Below are 19,398 nucleotides of genomic sequence, written 5' to 3' on the forward strand. Positions count from 1 at the left end.
TGTAAATAGGTTTGCAAAAACATCAAGCTTCTCAGTTCTACATAGAAAGGTCCAGTAGAAAAATTGTTGCACCTCTGCATTTAAAATATACAGTTCATTCACACACTTTCCACAGGAAACCCTTTTAATATTGTCTGAAGTTGCATGTTGATAATTTTTGTCTACCATAAAGATGTATTACATACTCTACAAAGACTTCTGGAGACAGAAGGAAGATTTTGGCAGAGGCTGTCTCAACATGCGAAGCCTTCCCTGCTTCCTCTTCCTACCTTGTCATCCTGCGAATCAGGCTGGAGAAGACTGTGTTGCTGAATTGCCATGGGAGGAGGAAGTGGTACAGCATCTGCTCCCTCTTCACCTTCTTCCTCTCCACAGCTCTGCATGCCTGAAGAGGATGACTTGGAGAGAGTGCCACTGCTCAGCCCTTCGTTCCGACCTCTCTGTAAATAAAATGAAGACATTCAAGCTCCATTGCCTTCTCAGTAGCATGAAGCTTGTTAAACACAAGCTTGTCTTAAGACAGTTCTGTAGATTCACCTGTCTCCCAAAAAGTCAAGACGATCCTACACACACAGGTCAACTCCTCAACAATGAAAAAAAAAAAAGCCTATGCTGAAGATTATGTTTTCAGTGTCTGGGGCAAAAGCAGATGGATTGAGATACTGAGAAACAGACAGCTTGAAATTTACTACAGAAAGGTGTTACCAAATACTTGCTTTCCAAGTTCGGTTCTGTGAAGTTAAAGTCACGTTTTACTAACTTAGTAACTGAAGGACTTTGTATTGGAAGTACTGACCTTCATATCGAGATGTCTGAAGGCTACAAAAAAACAGTACAAGAAGTATTTTGTCAATCATCCTTTCTAATTGAAACATGCAGCTCCACTTTAAAGTAGTGAAAGCAGACTGCCTGTATAATTTTTACAGTCATGTTGAAAGGCAGTCCTTCCAACTACACAAGGAACTATAAATTAGCCAAACTTTAATGCAACTGACTTCACAGGATAATTTAGGTACATTTAAAGGAAGACACCACAGACAGTTATTGTTCTTTCCTCACTTTTAAGGGGAAACCTGGTCGTAGATTTTCCCTCACTCACACAACTGCAGAATGATGCCCTCAAAACAAGGCTGCAACTGCACCAGAGAGAGTCTCTTTGTACAGTCTGGCATTCAAGGACAGATGCCAATATTCCTTCCCAAAGCACTTCTCCCACTTCTCCATGCTACCAAGTCACTAGTCTTTTCTTTCCCTATATTCACTGTATAACTCACTGGTGTTCCAAGCTTGCAGCACAATACATCAGGAGCAAGAAAAATAAGAACTAATTAACTGGGCATATCTAAGACCAGTTTTCTATATCATAACTACCAAAACTGCTAGTCAGATTCAAGTCAGGTAAAAGGGAACAATTGCGTAGTGTTTTATTGGAAGGGCACAAAGTATGCCTGGCACAGCACTTATGCAGAGAACAGCAGCCATCAGGAACGAGTAGTACAAGGCACAAGCCACTTAGCTCAACTGCTGGAGCGTCAACTTAAGAGAGAACCTTTACCAGAAAAGACGTAGTTTTAGCGGAGTCACAGAAACACGTCTCAGGCAGTTGCCCTCAACACTCACCTCTTCAATAGTTTCATCTTGTGGGGTTGCTGCGCTATCATCAGAGTCCTTCTGAGAGCCTGCATCGGCACTTTTGCGAACCTCTCTACTCTTCTTATGTTTGTGGGCCAGTTTTTTGACATGCCCGTCTGCTTTTCCACTGCTGAGACGCCTCACAGGACTGGTAAGCCATTTTCTCAAAGTGTTGCCAGGGCGCTTGGGACCCGGGGAACTCTGTGCTCCAATCATATGGGGTTGAAGCGATGTTACTGAAGCAGGAGGACTGGCATCATTGCTGGAGACTGAAAGGGAGTCTAAAAAAAAAGAACGAGGAGAGCATTTTAAAGATGAGATACTTGTAAGGGAGAAACAAGGCAAATGACTGGTAGTTCATTTATGTAAACCCTCCATCAGTTTGACTCAAAAAAAGTTTAAAAGGCATTATCATCTCCTGCAAATCGAAGACTGATGGTAACATAGCATTAACCATCAAATCACACATATGAAAACTAGAAGGCTACTCCTGCCAGCTGTTCACGTCACTTGAAACTACATAGCAAGCATAAACCCTATTAGAAACCTGCATTGACCTCCCAAAAACTGACATGTAACTTACTATGCTCAATATAAGACATGCTACTAGAGCAGTTTTAAGGACCCTAAGGACTATCTCATAGACTCAGATTGGATATATGCAAGAATAGACAAAATTACTTTAAAGTAAACTGGCCTTTAATAACACTAGAGCTATCACCGTCCATGTTGCACATGGCCACCCACAAATAAGCACTTTGTTTACAGCAGTCAAACATTACGTAGTTCTGACTGACTCAATTATTATAATTCATATCAGCACTACTGATACTTATTTGTTAATAGATTATTTTTTCAATATATAACCTGATTTTATGGAATGATACGATTATTTTATCCTTTAATGCATATTGCTTTGAGCATGGACACAAAAAGCAAAAAATTTTACCTCAGTGAGACAAGCAAAATTTTGTAAATCCCAAATTTCATTACAAATGCTCTAGTTACTTTCATTATTTATTTATTTTCTACCCTGGGAGACAGGGTAAGAAGAATCAAGAGAACAGCTAAATATCTGTTTATTTTGTTTAAATCTTCTTGGAGTTTTACTTTCCTTTCTTCCTTTTTTTTTTTTTTAAGAAGAGAACAACTATGTTTAAAGGCCCATTTCTTCAAGTCTCAGGATCAGCAGTATTTCTTAGCATGACAATGCCTGAAAAGTTCTATAGTCAAAGGACATAGCAATAGCTATATGCATATGAGGTCAATATTACTTTCCCACCAAGGCACTTGGAGCATAGAGTATGCTTACAATAAACACTCACTGGGTGAGCTATTGTGAGACTACATTGATTTTTCCCATGCAGCATAACGTTTCTTTCCCCGATTGCTCTTTTCCCTAAAAGCATATATATATATATTTTTTTTTTATATGAAGAAAGACACATTCTCATAATGCCACTCCTATGAATATTACCTAGCACCAGAATATTAACAAGACTCTGCTAGGTTGTCAAGTATGTTGGTTCCTTTTTTTTTTTTTTCCCCTGTGTGTGCACTTTTGTAGATAGCTAGTTTATATAAAGATGACATAAATCATGTTTTGTTGAATTTTTCTTCTGCTGGGAATTAAATGCAGTGTTTGCATTCCTTCTTGAAGTTTGACACAGATGTTCAGGTCACCTCTTCTGGCAGCTTTTCCATAAGAGGCATATTGCCAGTCTGACCAGAGGTAGTTTGAATTTTGTTGGATAACAAGGTCACTGTTGTAGCAATACACTTCACTGGAAACACACAAATCTTGGATCTACACACCAGTATGTGAGCCTGCTCTGTTTCCATAGAATATTAAGAGCAAATTCTGGCCTGAAAGCCACAGCTAAGATGGTGAAAGAGACATAGAATGTGAATAAAATAAGACAACACCTTTTTCCATAATTGTTCATTGTGTTTCAAAGAGGATTATCTTAAAAAAAAATACAAAATACCAAGAAAAAAAAAAAAAAAGAGACATTCCTTTCCTTGGAAACCAAAATTGTGATCAGGCTGTTTATAAACATTCCAGTTTGTTCCAATAAAACCAAATCTGCGTCCACTAACAGGCATGTGACTGTTAAAACACATCAGCTCTTGTGCTGAGGTCTGCTCTGTTATACTGAATGTACACATCCAGACCAATAACTGCTTTTTTGTTTTTCCATAAAGAAGATAAACTTCATAAAACATACTTTCAGTCCAGCAACCTAGTTACTAGCACTTTAAATCCAGAATCAGGATGCATCTACAGAATTACTCTCTAGCCACAACTGTAAGCATGCTGCACAAGACTAAGCAGACCTCCTACAATACCATCAACCTGGTTTAAGGCCTTAAGAATGGGTACCATCAGAAAGCAGATGCAGAATTATGTTAGTCACCTTTTTCTCAAGATGTAGAGACGTGAGTGTTACAGAATTACTACACACTTCTTTCTGGTGAAGCAGGAAACATATGGAAGAAATTAATTACCTGTAACCACAGTTTTCAACTTGCAGTCTGAAGATCCCTCTAAGGCCTGTGAATTACTGTTTAAGGATCGTCAGCAAGTATGTTTGAAAAGCAAGCATACTAGTCATCAGCACCCACATCACTATTGATTTCATTTTTAAATAAAGTAGTCTGTTTATTAAAAAAAATAATCCAAACAAAACTCCCAGTCACCTGCAAACTCTCCACGGGAATCCAAACAATCTCCCCGTAAACCTCTGTAAGAAGTTAGACTGCTCTTTTACCAAATCCACCTTTACCTTTATTGTATCATGCATCTTTTGATTTTTTTTTACCAGATTTCTCATTTCAGAAATCTAAGCAAGTATCAGCTGATGGATACTTCAATAACTTTCTGCCATCCTGCTAATGGAACACAGAAGAGCAGAGAACAGTAGTGGGGTTCTCGTAAATAAGTTTCTCAAAGCACAAACTGAATTTGTGCTTTCAAGACTTTTAGGATGTTATAAGCACTCAGCCTATTTTCTTCCATTTGTATATATTTTTCGGGTCCCAATAAGGGTCCATATAAGTCCATCCACAAATAAAACAGAGTATGTTCATTTGTTTATTAAAAAAAGCAATTAGGCCTTCACAATGAAGTTCACCAAGCACTAACTGTTTTGTGTTTTTGTATCTGTTGGCATTTCTTTCCTTTACAATTATTCCCTGCTGAGGAAAAGGCAGCATTGTGGTGCAGTAACTGATTGCGTAAGATTTATTTTTACATAAACATGCCTATCCCTAAGCATCTAACATGCCAGCAGTTAATAAAACCTTTTTCTAAAACCTCCTCAAATTTTTGCTCATCCTTTTGACAGTCAACACATGAAATAATGAATTTCTCATAAAACAAGCGGTACAATGAAGAGCCCCTGAAAGTGTGGGAAAGTAGTATTTTTGTCTGAATGCACTTTTGCTGTACCACTCCTACTCTTAACTCAAGGCAGCCAACAGTTTGTGGGCAGGAGGAGTGAAGAGAGCAGGAAGAAATGCATACAATCCACTGAAGTGGAGAAGATCTAAAAGACAAAACAATGTCAGCCAGACATGTTTCACAGCACATACTTCAGCCATATCCTCCCACACAGCATTAATTTTCATTTGGTGTGCAGCATGTAACTGCTTCTCATCTTCTCTTCTGCAAGATTTAATATGAAGTACGTATTATTAGGGCTTCAGGGAATCATAAAAGTGGACGGAGTGTAAGCAGTACACCAAAATGATAGCACTGCTCCCCTTTGCCTATGAAAGCACTGGGGGATAAGAAAAAGCCTAAAATTAATAAAAAATACTGCATTGCCATAAAAGCATCAGTCTAAATATCAAATTCTACTTAAAAAGTGTTGGAAAAATAAAAAGGTTTAACATCACCTGTATTAACCCAAATGGAATGTCAACCCACTAGTCTCTTCAGACCTGATTCCTCTCCCCGGCCCCCTTAAATTTGCAGAAAACACCCCCGCAGTCTCATAGATCAATGTTAATACTCAGTGCAAATAAAACACTGCGGTGTTTTTCCAGGGAGACCTTTTATTGTCCATTTTCCCATCCTATCCCAGCTCTCCGGAGTCCAGATTCTGCAATTCCTACTCCTATGAGTTTCCTCAGATCAGTATTTCTAGCCAAGGGTCACAATACTTGGGCACAGTCATGGAAAAAAAAAAAGTTGTTCAAGTTCATACATTTAAGTGGACACACTGTCAGATTCAAACGTTGGGGAATATCAGTATCCAATATAGGAGGTTTTCAAGAACACAAAATGAAAGACCTTTAATCTTCACTCTGAGAAAAGCCATTTGGGTGTGTCTTATTTTTGCCTGGCCCATCACTATATACCATATCTATCTATCTATCTAATCAGAGATACACACTTTGATTGATTACTATGCTTGGGAATGTTTATGCTAAAATTGGCTTTGTTTCCTTTGTGACTACATACCAAATTGTTTTTCTAGGGTTGCTCAAGGATATTTTATCACTAAAACGTGCTAAGAGGAAAAAAGGAGTATTCAAAAATTAAACCAAGAACAACATGGACTTTTTAAACCAAAACAGATGGAATAAATTTGGGGTATGCAAACCCCAACTGTGCTTCAAGTACAGTAAACTTTCTAGTGAGTGTCAGATTCCCTTTTTGAAAAAGATAAATGCAACAGATGGCCATCTTGGAGAGCGAAAAAGCCCCAACGCATATAACAATCACACATAGCAACACCAATCCAACTAGAAACCATCAAATTTAACAAAACCACCATTTACTCAAGTAGAGACAGCTTTATAATTCAATAGCTTATTAAAAACAAAACAAAACAAAACTAAGGGATGTGCTTTGTTTTATAATGCATAGCCACAATAAGAAAAGAGGGCATTTAACTTCCATTTCTCTCCAAGTAAAATCACATATGTTGCTCTGTTGCTAAGGTCAGAGAGTTCACTGAGAGTCCATAAATATATTTTTAAGTAAAAGAAAAAGGGCAGGCAGTGTGGGTTGTAACCCCCCTCAAACCAGAAGATAAAGTTACCTTCAATGAACAGACAAATTTTTGAAACTTAAAGGGAAATGGCAATTTTCATTCTAGTCCCAGCTTTCTTAACACTGGAAACATGCACATCTGCAATTAATAAACTGTTTTTTTCGTAAAAAATAAATCAGCCATGTTGAGCTAGTTGATGACTTGAAAGACTCTGCTTCATATTAACTATTTCCATATTGCCATTTTTAGACTTTTTGTATTTACAAGGAGAGTAAGGGGCTACAAAAACCCGACTTCCTTACCTAGGGAATCAACCAGTCTCCTTGATGCCTGCTCTGCACCATCTAAAACCAGAATGCTGCAAACACCTCACCCGCTCTGGGGACTATGAAACAGAAATTGGGCAAGGAGTTAAAAATAAAATAAAATAAAATAAAATAAAATAAAATAAAATAAAATAAAATAAAATAAAATAAAATAAAATAAAATAAAATGGAGCAAAGCAAGCTTGGTAGGCCCCTACATGGTGTGCCACACTACCACTGCAAGTCCTGTCCACTGCCATGGCCTGTACAGACTGAGGAGCCCACAAAAGCAGGCTGTCACACAGGGCAACTAGTCAGCTATCTGTAAATTGTGATGTAGGTACATTACAAATATTTGGGGATGAGAGCTGCTTGTTGGTTCAAAAAAAATGCAAGAATTTAATATGTAAGTTGGGTGCAATTGGAAGCAACAATCTCCAAGCCCATATCTACCTACAAACAAGCACATTCCGTTTTGAGCCAAGTCAATTTTTGCTTCAGAGGAAGTTACCTAATAACGAAAGCCCATAAAGCCCCAATCATAAAGTCATCATTTGTTATTAGATGAGATGGGGAAGGCCTGAAAAAAGAAAAAGAGTGAGAAGCTTATTCTACTTGCGGACACACGCAGTTTCTGCCTGGGAATTTCTTTTGCAGTCAAGGTGCCACATACGAGGCCATTCAGAACTCCATGAATGTCAAGAATTTTAGTTCTCTCCTGCTGGATATCCTCCTTGGACCCTTACTGCATAGTTTTTGTAAACCAATACTGGAACATATATCAAAATACATTAGATGTGTTTCAGCTTTAACAAACCACCATAAAAGCAGTTACCATTTAAAGACAATACAGTTTTAGCTTTATTAAGCTTGCAAATGTGGAATTTCCCCGATGCTCTTCGGGAAGCACTAATTTCACTTATGATACAAAGATAATTTTCATTAATTGTTAATAATTTTCATAGAATGCAAAAAAATAGTATTCAATATATAAACGCAAATCTAGATACAAATGAGACTGAAGAAGTGGAACACACTGCCTATGAACTTCTGTTCAGCAAATCTTTTCAGTCTTTTATTTCAAGTTATGCTCTATGCTGAAATATATTTTCTAAAATTTTCAGTGTGTGTAGCTAAAAGAAGATAGCTCAATTCTTTAGTATATCTTCCCAGACTAATGATTTGTCTATATTAATTGTGACTGATGCACATACATGCCCAGACCATTTAGATTTAAATATATTCAATAATTTAACCTTTCAAGTTATCAAAGCATGATTGTGTCAATATCAGATAGACTGGAATTCTAAGCTTGAGGCTAGATACTAGTCAACTTCTTTTAATGAGATCCTAAGCTGCTCCACAAGCATGTCTGCAATTTTAAAACAAACACACAGAAAACCTCAAGAGAGAGGTGGAGACAGACATTGTCAGCTTAACTTCCAAAGGTCTTTCTGAAATTGAAAAAAGTCATCCAACAAACCTATCTGCGATATCAGTAGAGGAAGGAATGAAGAAAATATCTGAGTAAGTGCAAAACGAATATACAATGTATTTGAGACAAAAAATCAGTGTTACATGCCTGAAGGGTTTAATACACTGTTTATGTTATTACTGTTCTGTCATCTCACACTCTTTTCTTTTTTCCAAATATCCTTTCGTACCTTCCTTTCTACCCTGTTCAGAAATTAAGGTTTTAAAATGTTTAACAATTTCATATGCATTATAAATTGCTCAAGGGGAGAGCTGTAAACACACCACTGTTAGTTGTGAGCTAAACATCAACACTGAAAAAAATCCTCCTCTTACAACTGCTGGATGGTTTTGCATCCACACTTTTTTTTTTTTCTTCAGCAGGAAGAAGGGATAATACTGTGCCAAAAAACACTTTCTCAGGTGAATAGAAGTAGTTCTGTTTGTACTCCCTGGAATTAAGACCACATGGATAAAAAACCCCCCAAACCTAAATTTTGTGTATTACTGCAAGTGCAAGGTAGTGCTTCAGAAGGAGAGAGTGGATTTTGTGGGTACTTCAACCTCTGCAACAAGCTGTTATTCAATACTACTTTTGGAAAGAAATATTTTTTTTTTTTGTCACAAGTAGGAAGCACTTAGAAGTTACTTAAGTTCAGTTTCCCAGTTTGTGAAAACCACCAGCTTTTAACAGATTAATCAGCTTCCCTGTATGCAGTTTATATTTTAATGATCAATGTCTTGATCTAAAGTCAACTCTTTCAGCTCGAACTTAAAGACAACCACCACATCCATGTGCCTGGCAGGACAGACTGATGACAGATTTATGTCGGTTGTCGGTTTGTCAGTCAAGTTCTCATCCTATGCCAGTCCAATAAAGTCTATTAAGCGCAACAAGCAAGCTATCCTCTATCATATCTCTACGGATCAAAGTGATCATTTTAGTATAATTAATTATACTGAATTATGCATCTTCCCCTAGATGGGGGCTGTACTTCTACTAATCCTTAATTGCACAGGGCTTGCATGCTTTTACATCAGAGCTGATAAACAGAAACCCATGCTCTAATTTTCAGACAAAGTTCTCTTCTTTTCATGAGCAGTCTCCAGTAGGCTTCTTTGGGACATCAGTTAGTTACCTATCTCTGGCACCTCACTAGTGCCTCCTACAGATAACATTTTACATCACTTGACATACTTCCTCTGCAGAGCTACAACAGGCAAGATTTTCACTGACAGATTTAAATAGTTACACACAACTCCTCCCTCAGAAGGACTGACACAAACCATGTAATTAGAAATATTAAGGTATCACCCTCGTTCCATTAAATAGTTGTGAAAGTTCTCCAGTGCAAACAGAAAAAGAAAATAAGAGAAATACTTATTTTCTATGTCAGAAAGCAAATTCTTCCACAGCAATGTAATTTTCCTATATCCCTTAAAATACAACTTTTAAAATCCAATCGTCACTGCTGAGATTTTTCACAAAGTCTCAACTACATCACTCATTTTCAAAAGTGTGTGTGTGTGTTGCAGTTTTACTACAGAGAGACATGCACATTTTAAGAGGTCTTCTTTATACGCTTTTTTCCCCCCAGATGCCCTGGCATGAGCAATCTCCGGCTCCTTTAAGATGACCAAATCAGAAGATCGGATGAAAGCATGGCCTGTCCGCTTCTTCCTCCAGCAGAACGGGTGCCACAGGAGCGGTGAATGCCGGCACCTGCCATGGTGCAGGCCCAAGGCCTCAGCCTGCAGCTCAGCCTGGAGCAGAGCAGAGCCACACACAGCCCTCGCCCCTAGCTTGCCCCAGCTCGTGTCACTGCTTATTAGTTTCAGATGCCGGCACAAGAAGCTGGCAGAGGGCACAGCACAGCTCCTGGAGCAGTGGGAGCTGGCAGCATCAGCTTCCTTCCCACTGCTCAGAGCTGTAGTGCTCCCAGCCTTTGACAAAATCAAGCAGCTAGCTGGTGGGGAGAAGCAAGCTCTGCGCCAAAGAAGGAAAAGAGTGAAGGCAGAAGCTCTGGGCCTGGGCCTCATAGGCAGTGCTGGCGCTTAAGACACTAGGCAGAAAGTTTTGCTGGCTGTTGACAAGCCATTTGTCTCATGCATGCTGAGTGCAACCTACTTTTGAAGAGCCATGCGGCGTGATGTTAGCAGCAACGATGTGGCTCTACTCTCGGTGGAAAGCTGTGTGTCACTTACGACAAATGGAAGCCACTATTTACACAAGATCTGTGACAAGCAGTTTCCGTTTTTAATCAGGGCAACTGCACAATCCATTTTACTCATCTGTTACTGAGCTGCAGTGTTTTATAATCTGCTCCTTTAATTTTTGCTGCAAAGTAACGTTGCCATCTGAAATGGATCAAAATAAATGCCACTCCGCAAAATAGTTATGAAGCAGCACAGCAACCTGTCTGATATGCCACGTGCAACAGTCCAGAAGAGGAAGACATGAACAGATATGAAAAAACGCCCTATCAATGCAGATAACAGAGCAGACAACCAAAAGGAAAAACAACAAAAAAGATTCATTTATCAAGTCTTCAGCTCTACTGAAAAACAGAGAAAGATATGGGGGAGGAGAAGAAAGGAAGCATGCCTGCAGAAATTGGGAAGCTCATTAGGAAGAACTACAATCTCAGACGTTATTTAAAGCAGCACATGCTGTACTTCCTTGAGCAAAAGCTCAACAGTGCAAAGCATCCAAACAGGAATTTATCCTATTAAGATTTTAGAATATCTTCACTCCTCCAGCAAAAAAGCTGCTTATTAGCTATATTACTGCAAGTGAGTTCAAGCAAATCTGATCTCAGAAGGAAGTAGGGGATGCACAGCTCTATTGGTGCAATTTTGAAATTGAGAAGATACGTACAGGTAGGGAGGAAATTAGCTTTCATTGCCCTAGCAAAAGCAATAAAAAACAAACTTCACAATTATGAAGACAAAAAACTACCGTATGTAAAATCAGCATAAAATGCTGCTAAACCAACTTTTTTTTCTCCTTTTGTCCAGAAGATTGAAAAAAACAGAGCAAGTATAACCTCTGCCAGATATTTGCAAAGGAGTAGACTCCAGGGAAAGATGAAAGCAGATGTATTTTATTCTCCACCCCCCACCAATGCCTTAAAAAATTCCAACACATGAGAAAACCTCCAACAACTCCCTATTAAAATTGTGAAAATATGTGGTAAGAGTCAATAAACAGATACTTTAAATCACCAAGCGTAGATATTGATAATAATTCATGATCATATATTCAAGGCTATTAATAAAGCCCATAAATGTAAATAAAGAGATAATACACAGTGGTAATATTAACTTAGAAGAACAAGTAACAGAAAAGAAATAATTACTTCTATATAATTTTATTTCTTTAAAAAAAAGTTATTAGAACACTCACACTAAAAAAAATACTTATTTCCTCTTCTCTTCACCTATTGCAGTTACATGTTAACATAAATACACATACTAATCCAACACTGATTTTAACAGTCTCTTTTTTTTTCCTCCATCCTCTTGATTCAAAGCAGAAGAGTTCATTAGAACAACCAGCGATTGTTTGGAGCCACAGCTTTAGCAACAGCTGTGCAAACACATCAATCTCAAGTTAGGAACTCTGCCATAAGCTTAATAATAATATGCTCATATCATTTAGCTTTGGGGCTATTACAATAACTGTGGTCATTTTCTCTTTCTAAATACTTTGCTCAAAAAATAGCTCAAAAAATAAATTAAGAAGGTAATTAAGTGAATTGGGAGGAGAGAGAGAATTGCTAAAACCATGACAAAATTTGTGCTCCAAAATTAATGTATAGAAAAGATGTTTCCTTATCCAATTCACTTAATATAGATCTAAACTAATTTTACTAACAGTGTTTTGTGTGGCAAAACCTTAACCCTTTTAGTGCACAGACTACCTGGAGTATTCATGAGCACACATACAGCCGTGCCACTGCTATCAGCCTCCACACTGCTCAGCTAGATGGCTGTAGGTGCTGACAGACAACTTCCTCCGGGCTCAATCCCTGCTCAATAACGCCATTATCAAGAGCAGACTTAGATGACAGTGATTGGAAACTGAACTGTTTTTAGACTTTTTATCTACAGATGGAAATGTAACCTGAGCAAAGCAGCAAGAGCACACATGATTTTAATAAAGGTTAGCCACGCTGGAAATATTTTTTAAAACAGACTCGCAGTCAAGGTTGACTAGCAGATAGCTATTAAAATCGTAACTGCAGATTTCTACATAGATGCCTTTTCAGGGTGAAGCATGGTAAGAGATTAGGAAAGGGGAAGATGCTCCTCTACAACTTCATCAATCTTGGAAAAAAAGAAGCTGAATGAGTTAGAAGGGGAAAGATAACTCTTGTATAAATGTATTTTAAAACAAGCAACCTATAAATTAGCGAAAGATGTGACATTTTATCTCGAAGTGCAATTAAAATGTATGAAACCCAGACTACACTGAATACTAAAAACAGAATCCATCATTGCCACGTTATTAATTTGATTACAGTCTCTTCAGAAATAACATATGCACTGCTGAGTTTTCTTTGGCATGATAAAAGCCCATATTGCGCACACAAAAGAGCTACTTTTTGCCATGCAACTGTTGTTCTTATTTCCTTCACAATTATTCCCAATAAAGGCTCAGAAGAAAGTTGATGTCATGAACTCTCAGTCATCTAAATCTCAGTTCCTAGAATCATTCCCCAGCTCCCACCCATCCAGTACTACCTAAGTGGCCACAGGAGAATGTGATAGCATCACGGTAGAGCTGTCCAAAACTGCTTTGCATGTAGGAATCAAAAGGAAAAAAAAAAAAAGGCAAATAAAAGAAGCAAAAACACTTCTTTTGAAAGGCAATAAAGTAGAATTTTTATTATTTGCTTTAATTAGTCAGAAAGGGCAGGGGGGAAGAGATCGGTATCAATAGTAACTTCTACCCAACAAAGATCATTGTTAATCACCTTTTTAAGTTATAGACTCAACCGTAAGCCTAAATTTAGGGGAAACATGAATTATTTGAAGGAAACAAAGAATTTAATTAGCTTCCCTTCTTTTCTGCATTGATTTTTTTTTCTTTTAATCAGGTCCCCTGCTTTCCATTCAATGCATCTCAGCAGCTGACCTCTATGAAGCTTTCTTCTTAGAGCAAACTACCTCATCAAATAGCGTTACATGTTTTTTGTTTTTTTTTTTTTTTTTAACACTAATTCACAGAAATGGACTGGAGGTGCCCAATCCCATGTTCAAAAACAAGGAAAAAAATGTGGTCTAAGAAACATACTTTCCTATTCTCTGAAGAAAACCTATCCTTACAGGGAATTGTTACATTATTAATGTGGTCTTTTCAAAGCAGGACGCGGTATACTTACACCACCTAAATTCTGTTATTCTCATCACCTCTATTAAAAGAATGAGTCAAAGCAAGCCTTGGTGGGCAGATTCAATGGATTTTTACAGCTGCTTGCAGCCACATCCAAAGGGAGATTATGAACATGTTGTTCGTTACTAGTCTAGCAATGAGCACCTTGAGGGAACTTTCATTACGTAAAGTGATAGCTTATTCTTATCCTGCTGCTTCACTGAAGTAATTCATTTAAAATAGAGCTGTAATAAAACAAGAGACAAGTTGAAATGTGAGTTGAGGCATTTCTGCTTTGCTCAGGTTAAGCCTATCCACTCAGATACAGACTTTTCACCATGATACCAAAAATACCTGCCCCAAATGCTTTGGTTACAGGTACTCTCAGAGAAAAACAGATTTGTCGAGGAGGTGAAGAGGCAGCTGCAATTTTCCTGTATAGAATCAAACTCCACCCTTCTCAAAATGTATCAATATTCATTCTGGGGTCTGTCCTTCTCTGCATTTGGGAAACCTTCTTGGTATTGAGTACTTTTTTCCCATCACCATTTTGAAGTTAAATCTAGAAGTTCTTTCCTACTTCAAATTTTGAATATTCTTCATTAATGATAAACTGGAATACAGTCATCTTAGCAAAACCCAAAAATGCCTAAATATATATATTTTTTCTTATTACAAAAATGGAGTTACATGTACAACTCATTACATAAAGTTTGCAAGACAAACCTAACAACATCTCCTTCAGAATAGTATACATTTTCCTTTTACATCTTTCAAAAATCTTTTAAACTAAGAGTTGAGTAGCTGGCTTGACAAGAAGTTGGTAGTAACAGGCCAATTTAAGTTACTACATTTTCATGCAGTACTTATAAGAGGTCAGACGAGAAGACACTGCAGTAGAGGGAACAGACTCCCAAGGATCAGAGGAGAAGACTGCTTGGGGCTAACTCCATCCACACTGCTGTTCAGTCTCAGCTTATTTCATAAAGCAAGTAATACACATGAAAGTTACATGAATCAAAATATGGCAAGTTTGACCGAAGAGATACATCCAAACCATAGGGGAGAAAAATTTGGAGTAGCTCAAATGAAAACAGGGATACCTGGGGATCTTACGACCTCATTCAGAGCAAGAAACCCAAGCCTGAAATCTTCAAGTTCACAAGTAAAGATGACAGCTGTGAAAGGACATCAGTCTTCCTGCATAAGCTCTTACATCTGAATTCATTTTGGGAGGACAAAGAGAGGGGTGTTGAGGGTAGCAAGGGAGTGGTACAATGTTTTCTGCTAGATCAACTCCCTGGTCTGGCTGCCTGTGTGCTTGCTCATGTTGACACAAGGGAAGCAGCTGGATCACATGTGCAAGCACAGGGGAAGTAAGCTGACAGTATCTGACATGTACTTCAGTTTTTACTAACCAAGAAACAGCACAAGATAACCTTCTTCTAAGTCGTGAAGCCTGAAAATTCAAAAAAGCCCTTTTGCAAGAACAGCGAGGAAGGACATACAGGTCAATAAGCAGCACCTTTGCATACTGAACTATACAGCTGACACATGAGCTCAGTTTCAGGAGGATTCTTGGTGCATGCTCTTTTGGTGGAGATGGAAAAGCAAACACAGCACATATTTAACAGCTTCCATCTGTATTCTAAAAGAATAGATTTTCAAAGTGTAGAGGTGGATCTACGCCAAGAATTACACCAACCCATTAGTAATACTGGACTCTCCCACTGCATCCTCTGAGCCTAGTCCTCAGAGACCTCTTATCCTCTCTTGGACACACTTTGCTAACAATTACTCTATAGTAAAAGCATCCTGTTTTATGGATGAATGATTTCTGGGGCTTGATATGCCATAAAATGTTATGAAAGGAAAAAAAATGCTAGTTTGATTCATACACATTATTTCAAACCATCTATTGCAAGCCTAATAAATACATTTCTTCAAAGCTAAATGAGAACTCTCCGTACTCCTACGACCACCTTTCCTCCTCCAAACTGGCCCCCAGATGGTTAATAACTTCAGGATAAATTTTGGTTCTGTAGATTTATTCCCTGGACTTCATCCATGAGATTTGCCTCTCAGATTTCCCAAATGAAATATAGACTCACGTGACCCACTTAGGGACTGAAATACATACATGCTATTGTTTCCTCTAGCTCATAAGGTAACTGAAAAAAGATGTTATGATTTCTAATATCCAGTTCCAGACAAACTACTCAACTCTCTCTTCAGCCAGATAACCATAAACAACTTCGATATTTATCCACACTTGTCTCAAATGCAGAGCATTTTTAAGTTATGGGAATGGGTGGAATTACCATGAGAATTGGTTTCCTCCCAACATCGCCATTACTTTCTCCAACTGATGTCAGATGAAGGCAAAAATACAATATGTATTTATTAATTTCAGTAGTTTCTTGCCAGTTCATTACTTAAGGCCTTATTTTCTTTCTCCCTCAATTTGATTGCATTTTTTCCTCCTCAGGCCTCAGGAAAAAGTGGGAAAAAAATTTTGGATCCTTCAATTAAACAGGAGTACACAGTTATCAATTGCACTACATGCATCCAACATGCTGATGAAAAATAAACTGAACATACTTAGAGAATTTTTAAGGAATTTGAAAAGTCAAAGACTCAGCTGAAGTTTTCTGTCAATAAAATCACGCAGTACAGTACATTGTGAATATTCAGTCTAAAACCAAATTATCAGTTTTAAGTTTGTAGTGGCCAGAAATACCAAAGTTATAATTTTTCTCATTCCAGTTCAAGCAATAGCATACAGTTATACTGGGGCATGCAAGTATGTTTGTTCGCCTATTATGAAAGGCCACTGAGCTTTTTTACAACATGGTTTGTATACACAGACATCTGTTTTTAAGAAACAGTGAGAGAACAATGAAAAATGTTTGTGAAATCACGTATGCTTGCCCAACAAAACTTTGTACATGTCTATGATCTTAATTTATATAAAAATTGGCTACACCCAGCATTTTACAAAGCAGGTTTTCTAAAAATACTTTGGAATTAAAAAATAGATAGATCTAAGCCTGAGTAACCACTGCAGTAATAAGAGTTCAAAAATGAAGCAAAAGAGTGAAGACAGGAAAACGCAAAGCAACATTAAAGAGGAAAAGACTCTTGCCATGCCATTAACAGACTTCCAGCTGAGAAGGCAGACACAGCTCTGGGTAAGCTATTGCTGTTGAACAGTTTGCTGCAAAGCATTCTGCCTATCAATTATTATTTGCAATCGACTCCTTTCATCCCCCCACTTCCAAGATACTGTGTACTTGTTTACATCTGCAATAACTGTTGTTTTAGAAAGTGATTACACAGCACTGGGGGCTACAGAGCAGCTTTCTGAGATCAGAGCTCTATTGCCAGGATCAGAGCTGATAGCCTGCTAACATTAACTCCCTTTGGCTGGTACTCCGATGCCCTGTTGTCTTTCAGGAGCTACTGAGACTTACACGCGGCCCTATGAGATTACTGTCCATTACATCCTTGATTCTGTATTTGTTATCCTCCTGCCATCTTCCCTCTCCTTTTGGTCCACCCATAAAAGCAATTTTGCTACTAACAAATGGCATAACTGGCCTTCTGCTGCTTATTTTACATATAAGCTCACAGCATACAGCAACAGGTATGCAAGACTTGAACGTAGCTGCAAACAACTGAAAAGGAAGCATCCCAACAGCTACATCAGCTCCAGACACTGACTGTTAGCACTGTTTTGTCCTGCAGATATTTCAGTGTTATGCATGAGAATCAAACTTGTTCTGCAGCAACAAAGTGGCAAGGACAAATATCATTTCCTGTTAATATTAGAATAGAGAAGGCGATGCAGACCCAGCAACAACTGAGTTCAACATGAACATCCCCAACCTTACCTGTGTTTCTGCAGTCATGATGGAAACAGCATTGCTTTCTTCCACATTACTCATTTCAGTAGCAATGATGGCTCTAAACAAGTTGCCTACAGACCAGTTTATTTCCCAACCACCCTTTCCTTTCAAGCTCTATTCCCGAAACGTTACTTCTCAACAGTAACTTAGTAAAAGTAACTGACAAATATTAAACACTATTATTTTTTGGTTTAGCAGCATTATTCTAAGAAAATTTCTAAGCTGTTAAAACAAATTACTACCCCTATTAACATCTCACAGAACAAGAGTTACCATTTCTCACTTCCACATCTCAGCTAAAAATAATCAAGTAGTACATGCATTCTTTTTCTGAAAGAGCTTACTGTACAGCATCCCAGCAGGTTACACAGCAGACTCATTTCATAACTGCTGCCTTTCCCATGCAGGTCCTTTCTGTTATACTCTGCACTTTTTGACTGGGGTCAAGAGGGAGGGGAGAGTAGAGGCAGAGAGAGAAGGAGAAAAGCAAACATCCTACTAAGATCCTATGACTGGAAAACAATCCCAAGACAAACAAACAGCCCTCCTCCCCCAGCCCGTTATTTCTATCGTACATATCTGTACCTAAATCCAGGATCCAGTATTTACAGCCACTCGGCTGCCCGTTACTGCAGCAGGTAGGATTTACTGAATGAAGCGATCCCAGCGTGTCAGTCTGTTTAATCCTGTTTGGCATGGCGAGGAGTCAGCTGTTCCGATACCCCCAGCTTACAAACACCTACTCGCCTGCACCCCAGGGATGTGTTACGGCTCCTCTGCGAGGTGTTCACACAGATAGCATTGCAAGCAAAGCCAGCAAATCGAGGGGGTTGCTATTATCTCTGCAGCCTGGTCTAGCCCACTGCCGTGCCGTCAGAGCAGCTCCTCTCTTCTAGGGATGCTCTCCTCTGACTCACTGAGCACAGTTCCAGTCTTTAAATTCACATGTGGGAATAGCCAGATGCGGCAGATTACACTCTACCGTAACTACCCTAATTGAGGCTCAAGTTCATCTTAAAAACACAGTAAAGCAGATATTTTTCCTCCCAGCCTCCAGAAAAGATACAGTCTGGCACCTCTACAAAGCTTTATAGCAACTGGAAGGCACAAATCCCACCTTTAACACCTCTTTTTTATTTTACAGTGCAGTTAGTTTTCAATGCTTTAGGCTAAAGCAACAAGAAATACAAAAAAGACAGGCATTTTCCGGTCAGCTAAAGCATGCAGCTCTTGCTGTGTAACTTCCATTTTCCTTCATAAAATCTGCACCAAACAAGGAATTACCCTTACCTTCATCTTCTCTCAAGCTTAGTTGGTGACAAAGAATAAAAAGTCAAACACTAGAAAATCCACACCTTTTGGTTAACTCATTTAAGGTCTTGCCCTGGTTTAAAGCAGATTTCAGATCTATCCAGTTCTAAGCTCATATTCTGTGAGATACATTTCTAGTTTATCATACTGTCTGCTTGCTCAGTAAACCGAAACTGCATGAAATTTTTTTCCAGTCTATGCATTCTTCACTTAGCATACCACACAAGCATTTGTCCCTGAAGATTCATTTTTATTTTTTAACTAAACACTTGAAAAACCTATAGAAGATGTTTGGTATCTTCTCCTGAACAGCTCATCATCTAATTTTAGAGGACACACAAAAAGCTACAACCACTAGATAGATAAACATCTAGGAGGCCAAAGCAAGG

At 38.4% G+C, this 19,398-nt stretch overlaps 1 protein-coding gene across 1 annotated transcript in view; it reads right to left on the reverse strand.

The window, feature by feature from the left end:
• Positions 1 to 19,398, reverse strand: part of TRIO (trio Rho guanine nucleotide exchange factor) — a 248,746-nt gene that overhangs the window by 32,635 nt on the left and 196,713 nt on the right. Inside the window, 2 exon segments of the mRNA XM_035552676.2 lie at positions 270 to 440; positions 1,621 to 1,913. Of these exon segments, the coding sequence (XP_035408569.2) occupies positions 270 to 440; positions 1,621 to 1,913 (464 nt within the window).

Source organism: Cygnus atratus, chromosome 2 (genome assembly GCF_013377495.2).
Source record: "Cygnus atratus isolate AKBS03 ecotype Queensland, Australia chromosome 2, CAtr_DNAZoo_HiC_assembly, whole genome shotgun sequence".
In the NCBI taxonomy this organism is placed as follows: Eukaryota; Metazoa; Chordata; class Aves; order Anseriformes; family Anatidae; genus Cygnus; species Cygnus atratus.